This window comes from Colius striatus, unplaced genomic scaffold (assembly GCF_028858725.1).
Source record: "Colius striatus isolate bColStr4 unplaced genomic scaffold, bColStr4.1.hap1 scaffold_44, whole genome shotgun sequence".
Taxonomy (NCBI): domain Eukaryota; kingdom Metazoa; phylum Chordata; class Aves; order Coliiformes; family Coliidae; genus Colius; species Colius striatus.
The window spans coordinates 1,734,537-1,743,622 of NW_026908525.1; the positions used below are offsets into that span (position 1 = coordinate 1,734,537).

The 9,086-nt window shown below is 42.6% G+C and overlaps 1 protein-coding gene across 1 annotated transcript; it reads left to right on the forward strand.

Moving 5' to 3' along the window:
* The first annotated feature begins 3,116 nt into the window (after positions 1-3,116).
* On the forward strand, positions 3,117-4,055 carry LOC133629420 (olfactory receptor 10C1-like). The gene has a single exon (XM_062020062.1). It carries the CDS (start codon positions 3,117-3,119, stop codon positions 4,053-4,055), a length of 939 nt encoding a protein of 312 aa, XP_061876046.1.
* Positions 4,056-9,086: the final 5,031 nt, after the last annotated feature.

The window sequence follows — 9,086 nt, forward strand, 5'->3', positions numbered from 1 at the left end:
ACACAAGCTGCTCTGCACACAAATAAATTCCCAGGCTAAGGACACAGAGAAGAAAGATATACACTAAGAAGATAAAGCAGACCAGACATAACAAGTCTAAATCAACTCTAGGGGGTAACTCTGCACGTTTCTCCATGGCTGTGAAGCTGCCTTCTCTGCTGGTTGGTGTGGAGATGGATGGTTCATCAGTACAGACAGCTCTCTTCCCTAGCTTTAGGCAACCTCAATTCTGACGTCTCCAGCGAAGCTAGATGTGTTAAATCATAGAATCACAGAGTGGTTTCTTGGAAGAGACCTGAAAGATCATCCATTCCAAAACCTCTGCCATGGGCAGAGACATCTGCCACCGGACCAGGCTGCTCAAAGCCCCATCCAACCTGCCCTTGAACACTTGCAGTGATGAAGCATCCACAACGTGTCTGGGCAACCTGTGCCAGTACCTCACCACTTCCACAGTGAATAACTTCTTCCTTACATCTAATCTAACCCTACTCTCTTTCGGTTTGAAGTCATTGCCCCTTGTCCTATCACTACATGCCCTTGTAAAAAGGCACCTACCTAATCACTCCCAACAGTGCAGGCAAAACAACTCAGGAACTAAGAATGTACTGCTGCAGAGATAGCTGTGAAGGCTGACTGTTCTCCTGACTGACATGTAGCTGGGCAGAAAATACTCCTGAAATGCCCTCTCAGGGTGGTGAGCAGACTATTGCTTAATTAGTAGCCTCTTTCATCATATCTATCACCTGTATTAGCCAGTGCAAAATTACTTCATCCATAATTACTTCATACACAGGGATCTACATTTAGAGTGGGTCTAAATCTCTCCATTGTTGAGCATCTATAGCCCTTCTTCTTCACAGGATCCCCAAACTGCAGCAGGACTACCTTCACTCCTTCCTTGGTGCTGTCTCCAGTCCAACATTGCAGTTATGGTCACCAAAAAAACACCTTCATCCCATTTCAGAGTGTGTGCACCAAAGAGGTTCAAGACAAATGTGACAACTGTGTAGAGAAATGAGGTTGTTTTGTCCACTGGACAGGAAGAGAAAGGTCTAGGTATAGATGTAGACACAAGGTCCAAAGTTGAGCGTGACCACAGTGATGTGGGAGACACAGCTCGAAAGGCCTTTGCAACGCTGCTAAGTGGAAAGACTTCTCAGTTTGCTAGAAGGATAGAACAGGAGATGGCTAATACAATAAAGCAAAGAAGGGCTACTCAGATACCATCAACAGCTCTATCATGGTGGTGTTAGTGCAGGCCAGTCTATTTGTCAGACTTGTGCATCACAGTAGAAATTGTCCAGTTCTTTAGGACCACAGAAAGGGAGCTCAACAGCAACAGACATTTGGGCAACAGAATGAAGGAAAATCCCTACCTGACACATCACTAGTAGCCCTCTTGTCTATCCATCTGTGCCACAAAATAGGATGGAAATAATCAGGTGTTAACTTAGGTATCTATAATAAAAGGTAAGTATCCGAGCCAATTGGTTTAGCCTCCTTTTATAGTCAAAGGGGAGCGACAGTTCAGTTTAAAAACCAGTCTCATCTGCCTCAGGATAACCTTAAGCACCCTCAAAAGCAGTGTCTGCATTTTAGGTGTCTGAAGACAGGTGAATGAATCCAATCATCTTTAATCCATAGCTCAAAACCTGGAGCATTAGAAAAGTCAGTGTGGTACGTCTGTAGCCCCAGAAACATGGGATGAAGTGGAATTATTAAACTCATGAAAGTCATGGTTTAAACATTTTCTACACTTTTTCTATGGAGCATTTAAGGACAGGCAGTGGTTGGTTTTTACATCACAGAGGTATGAGGTTATTCACCTGCATGTTAGGGCAGGCACGTTCCTGGAACTGGAAATAAGTGAATCCCACGTAAGTTATGTAATTTCAGCCCTGAATTCAAGCTTCTGAGGACTGTCAAAAGCATTAAGACTCGGAGCAGAGATAACCATAGTACAGGTTTCTTGCTGCTAAGAGATATTAAGAGCATAGCTATTTGGTATTCACACATCCAAGTCCTGAAAGATAAGCTACTTAAATCAGCTTTTTCCTTCTTCACTCATCTCCAAGAGCCACTGAAGTACAAAATGCAGATTTGACTCTTGCCTAGGGGAACTGATTAGAGCTAATCTCAAAACCATCACACAGGGAACAATCAAGGCATAGCAAATAGTACTTCAGAGCTAAAGACAGCTCTTGCTATTCCAGTAGGACATCTGGGTATTTATAGAAGTGTACTACAAGTTATCTGAAACTCTAGAGACCAGAAACAGTGTCTGAGAGCCCAACAGACATACACCACACTTAGCAACCAATGCATGAGCAACAACCATCCCCTAATGCTCCAATCAGCACTAGTGAACAGTACATAGAGCTGGGGAAAACCACCTCTCCTGCTTCCCTGGAAAGAGAGCTCCGAGCAGAATGCTCTTCTGGACACCTCATCCTTTAGTTTTTCTTCCTGTTGTTCCACCACCCTCCTCACAAGGTAACTTCAGAATACATGACTACCATCAGCTGTGGATGCCACAAGGAAATCCTTGTGTGTGCAAAGCCTTAACGGTGCTTTAACCCTTCTCATGACTCTTAGCCCAACTATGAATATAGTCACAAGATGCTTTGGACCAATTGGCCTTGGGAGGAGCGCTCACAGATGGAGCAGATCACAGATGGCAGGGAAGTTATCTTTGTTATGTTCAAATGCTGCTGCTGGCTTACTGAAGCTGTTGGAATTTGAAGTGATTAGTCTGTAAAAACAGACATCTGCTATAACCTGTTTTTTTTCCCCCTTGTTGTACAGGGCAAAAACTGTAGCTGGGAATTTGAAGACAATAATTGTGCAACTTTCAAAGGCAATGCTACACAAGAAGAAAAGTCAGCCAAAAATCCGAGATGAAACCAGATGAAATCATGTGCATAAGACTGCCCCGTTTTCTTTAGGAACTTTTCTAATGTGAACAGAAGATCTTTTAAGAATCTGGATAAATTCTAAGTTCTGCTCATTCAGCCTCCTCAGCTGATTTTATTTTCATTGACAATTTTCCTGGCTGTTTACAACATCAACCACTAAAACAAAGAGACAATAGTTCTGCAGGGTACCAACGAGGGATGATTCCCATGAACCTCAGTGAAGTCAGTGAATTCAGACTCCTGGGTTCTTCTGAAGCCTCACACTTGCATCCTTTGCTCTTTGTAGTCTTATTTTCTCTTTATATCCTCACAGTGATGGCTAATACAGTGATTGCTCTGATAATAAATGCTGATAGCACCCTTCACACCCCCATGTATTTCTTCCTCACTCAGCTGTCCTGTTTGGATATATGCTACTTGTCAGTCATCGTCCCAAAGGTTCTTGAGAATCTAATGGTGGGAACAATAGATATTTCCAAGACAGGATGTGCAATGCAAATGTTTTTCTTCCTTTTCTTTGGAGTTGCAGAATGTTTTCTCTTGGCTGCCATGTCATTTGACCGTTACATGGCCATATGCTACCCCCTGCATTACATGGTCATTATGACCAGTAGAGTCTGCAAAAGCCTTGTTGCTGGAACTTACATCTGTGGGACTGCTGTAGGCTTAGTACACACCATCATAACATTCAGCTTGCCATTCTGTGGCCTTGCCATCAACCACTTCTTCTGTGAGATTCAGCCTCTCTTGGAGTTGCTCTGCGGTAACACCTCCCCAAGTGAAATCCAAGTCATTGTGGTGGCTCTCTTTGCTATCGTGGGTCCCTTCTTACTGATCATTTACTTGTATATTTGCATCATTTTCACAATTTTTAAGATGTCATCAGCTGAAATCCAGCAGAAAGCATTTTCTACTTGCTCTTCACACCTTTTAGTTGTGACTCTTTTCTACGGTACAGCAAGCTCCATGTATCTGCGCCCAAAATCCGGCTACTCTGCCTCTGTGGATAAATTGCTCTCACTTTCTTACACTGTGGTGACGCCTCTGCTGAACCCTATTATCTATACTTTGAGGAATGAGGAGGTGGAAGGAGCTCTGAAGAAAAGATGGAGGAATATTAATTTTGTTTGGAAGTGAATATTTTCCTTGTTTCGAGTATTTTTCACTATAAGTTCTTGTCAGGCAAAATTCCAAGAACATTTCAGCTTTTAGGGAGGGAAGAGGGAGAAGAGTGGAGATTTTCAGCTATAAGAGATGTGTTAGAAGGGTTGTGTTATGATTTTGAAAGGAAACTTCTTCCAAATACTTCAGAAGTACAGAGTGGGAGGGGTTGGACGGGAACTCTGGTTTTCATTGTTGTTTGTCAGAAAACTCAAAACTGTTCCTTACATGTTTCTGACTTTTCTGAACAAAAGACTAATGTTTAGGAACTTGACTTTACTGAAAGAACTTTGAAGAATCAGTTTCATCAGTTTGCATTACTTTCCTGAAAACGACTGATTGCCAGTTTTGAGTTCTGAGGTTGTTATTGACCAAAAACACATGCAAAATTGCATTCCTGGCCCAGAGAGCTTGGTCTAATTTCAGAGTCATTGTTTTAAACCATTTAGAACAAGCCTAGACTTAATTTTTCACGGACTAAGAACAATCTGTGATGTGTAGGGTTTGGATCAAAAATCTCTTGTCACTTTCACACATGCTTTTTACCTTTCATACTACGACTGCAGATTGTTTTGATGATGTTACTAGGAGAGAGTTGACTTTAACTAGAGAGCTTTGCACTTCATGACTGAAAAGTAGAATTCACATGCCTTAATTTAAGTGTCTGACAGTTCACTCATCTAAGTCTGGGATACTAAATCCAAGATTCACTTGGAAAGGGAGGCAGATTTTTACTATGTATAACAGATCTCTCTTTCAGATGAACCATCTTATGAAACTACCAGTTTGGAGACTATAGTGGTGAGACTCATCTCTCCAAGAAAGAGGTTTTAATTTTATCTCATATGCCTTAAGTAATCAAAGGCATTTCTGAGATATGACTCAGGGTCTATGGAGACCCATATTCTTTTGAAGTCATGATCATAAGAGAGAAAGGGAACTCTAAAACATCTAAAATAGACTTAGGTGTCATTTTTTTTCTGGTGGATTCCTACAGGAAATCAAACCTGGACTCCTGTTCAAATACACCCAGTGAAGGCAGATGAATTCCACCCAAAACAAGGAAATCCACAAAGGAATCAGAGAAGCCAGATTGAACACCACTAGTAATAGCAAGACAAAAAAAAAAGAAAAGAACCTGCCTTCCACAGATTTGAAAAGAATGTAAGTTTGTTCCTTACCAAAACACCAGCTCTGAGATGCTCCCACAGCTGATCCAGCTGATTTGCTGACACCAGATGCCATTGTCCCACATGTTCTGTCGCTGCTTTACCAAAAGTCCTGAGATGAACAGAAAAGCAAAACTTAGAACAGGGCCTATAAGCCCACCAGCTTGCTTCACAGGTGGCTTCTTTCAAGACACACGTTTATCACTCAAATTTTGTATTATATGGTGGCCCTGTTTCAAGACAATGATGTTCTGCAGCTTCTGTATTACACAAAGACTACTCAAGAGGGAAAAACCCTGTATTGTTGCACCAAACTTAAAAAAAAACTCTTCCAAAATTTCTTATAAGTGACGTATTTGTGGCTGTTAATGTTCCCCTTGAGAACCAGAACTCGTGGTTCTACATCTATAGCCCTGGGTCACTTGAAAAAGATTCCTCGGTAGCCCTGTAGTCCATCCAAGAGCCTGATGTTTACAATTACAGACAGATTTCTCAGTGAAATATTGGAAGTTCTGCTTAAAAAAACCCAGAACACAGCCATATCCTTTTAGTGTTGGGTAGTCACAGGCTTTCCTAGAGAGGTTATGAAGTCCCTGTCCTTGGAGACATTCAAAAGTCAATTGGAAAAGACTTAGAGCAGCTGTTGCTAGCCTTGCTCTGAGCAGAGAGTGTTGAACTGTGGCAGTCTAGTGGACGCCACCAGCCTCAGCAATCCTTGGTCTGGGCCTAATGTATATGCACAGCACTGTCTGGAGCAATTTCAAGGCTAACAGCAGTTAACCTTGAGATCTGATGGTGAAATCATCTGAAATCAGGAGGGAAGCAATAACAAAGAAGAAAGGCTAAGAGAGCTCTCATCTAAACCTATAAATATCATGTTTATTGACATCTAAAGCTACATTTCTTTGCTGCTTCAGTATTCAGCAGTTAGAATAATTCCAATCTTCTTTTTGACCTCACCAAGAAGGGAAATTCTTCTTTAAAGAACAGCCATCACTCAGCAATGAAGTAAACTGTCACAGAATTACTCATCTCACGAAACACAGATAACTGCAGCACTGGTTTCTGCACCTCAGCTAACCTGTATGGACCTCACTTACTAACACAAAAAGTCCAGATTGTAATTAATCTTACCCCAAAGAAACATTCTTGGTCTTCTATGTAGACATATGTGCTATAGGTACCTAATTCTGATCAGACAGGTTCTTCTTGGGTGACCTTAAACGTAACAGCTGTGGGTTTCGCCTGATTATTTTTGCAATATGACTCTTTCAGGGCATTTGACTGAACACAGCCACTGGAATGTTCTGTAATCAAATTAATCAAATTCACTATACTGAATCCTCAAAGCTTGAAAGGTAAGGACATGAAAGACTCCTTAAATCAATCCATCCCTGCAAATAATTGCAGTTGGACAGTGCCCTTAATTCTACATCAGCTGATTTTTTTTGTCTTGACAGCTTTGCAGTCCCACAAAAGAATGACCATGTGTACCCCTTCTCAGAAGCTTAACACTTCTGTTTTTAATTGCATCCCACTCTGTATTTCACAATTAAATTAAAAAATACAATCCTATTCTTTTCAGCACTAATTAAACCAGAAAATAAGCTGGCAGCGAGAGAATCGATTCATCACCTTTGCAAATCTCATCGCCGACTTAAGCTGCAAAAGCACATTTAAGATGTATTTCATATAACTGCTGGTGCAATCAGCAAATAAAGTACCATGTGAGCTGAAGGACTTGCACTGAGATGATGCTCAGGGGTTTGGTTTTATAATGGAGGGCACAGATTACTGGTTTAATCACATCTTCACTTTCACTGTGTCAAAGACAAGGGCAAATGATTTAGTTATTTTAGTTATAAAAAGCAGGAGAGACAGATTCTAAGGTAAATTCAGAAACTGTTCTTCAGGAACAACTGATTTCATCTTCAATATCACAGAATCTCCAAGTGGTGGAGGCTGGAAGGGCCCTGCAGAGCTCACCCAGCCCAAGTCCTGCTAAAGCAGGTTCCCCCAGATCAGGGGGCACAGGAACGTGTCCAGGTGGGTTGGGGAACCTCCCCAGAAGGAGCCTCTGCATCCTCCCTTGACAAACTCACCCAGAGCACACTCTGTCCCACTGTCCCTGCCACTGACAAGTCAGCCCAGCACCAGTCCCAACACTGACTCCTTAAGAATGTCACTTGTCACCGGTTTCCACCTGCACATTGAGCTGTTCGTTGCAATCCTTTGAGTGCAACAACCCAGCCAATTTTTTATCCACCTAGTGGCCCATCTGTCAAATCCATGCCCCTCTCCCATTTAGAGACATGGATGGTACATGGGACAGTGTCAAACCCCCATTTCAGTGCATTTCAGTGCTGAAGAGGCACTTGAACAATGCTCTTAATGATGTGCTTTTAACATTTGGTCACTCCTGAAGTGGTCAGGCAGTGGGAATACATGATCTCTGTGGGCCCCTTCCAGCTAACATTTCTATTGTATTCCAGTCAGGTGTATGCATATTGCATGCTGGTCTTTTTTGCTCTGAGGGTGTATTGCTGGCTGGTGCTCAGCTTGTTGCTGCCTGGGTCCCCCAGGCTGTTCCCTGCAGAGCTTCCTTCCAGTCAGTCAGCCCTCAGTACCTACTGTACACGATGTGCTCAGGCCTCTGCTCATTGCTTACAACCTGCCAACACCACATGCACACAGACACAGCTGGGACAGGACTGGGGTTTCCTTAGCACCAGGCTCTCAGACTTTGTCTCTCCAATATTAAGCTCCAAGGTCTGTGGTGTCGCTGGTTCCCAGAGGTATTCACCTATTCCCTGGCTGCTGCAGCTCACCAGTGTCAAACATCTCAAAACAGAAGCCACTGTCATTCAAGAAAATAACTAGGGACAGATTTAAATAAGACATATTTGTGATCAGCCTCAGGACTTGGCACAATAACCAGGGACCTGTGTACACACACTCCACTGATGTTAAAAACATCCTCATTTTGCCTCTGAGTTTCTCCATCTCTCAGAGGGGAAGATCCACCTTTGCTTACATCCCTTGTCTCTTTGTCCCTTCTTCCCAAGACAATGATGTTTCTTTCCAAGATGAGTGCATCCATCCCTAGGCACTAGAGTTTCACCAAGTTTTAACTAGGCCTTTGTGTTTAGCTGAGTTCCTCTCAGGGGAAGCACCAGGCTGCAGAGAGCTGGGGAGAGGGCCAACCACCATCTAGGAAAGTTTTTACTCTCAGGAGTGAGTCTCATCCCAGATGGCCTCGTTAGCTCTGGTTAGTTGCTCTTAGTTTTTTTTTACTGAAGACAAATATTTAATTGTCTGAAGGAAAGGCAGTGCCACATCAATGCAAATCTATGTGAGACTGGGAACACCAGTTTCCATTGTAACATCAGAGCTGGACAGAGATAAAGCTCTTCAAAAACTTCTGAAGAGCTACAAGGGGCTATCAGGACAGTGCCTTGGGGTCACCGAGCCAACATGCAACTGCATGCAAATTGGACTTTGCTTAACCCTGGCTAGAGAAAGCATCACGTGGTCCTTCTACATCCCACCCTTGAAGAGTTTGAATGACCCTCTGGATCCAGTTTTTCCACCTGAGCACAACCCATAGAGTTAAGTGTTCTGACCCTAATGGGATGTAGGTACTTAGGAGGGGATTGAGTTATCTAAAGAGAGATGTTTCATTTCAGGTTTTGTGGTATTTTATGCACTTTTCAACAAGGTTTCCAGAAGTCATATGTTCCCAGTAAGCTGTGTGTCAAATCTGTCAACCCATGAAGACATGTTTATGACTTTAGTGACCTCAGCTTACACTACCTGCCAATGCTGAGGCAGTCAAACT

Excerpts from the sequence above, each read along its gene's own strand:
- LOC133629420 (XM_062020062.1), top strand. The coding sequence starts at position 3,117 with ATGATTCCCATGAACCTCAGTGAAGTCAGTGAATTCAGACTCCTGGGT.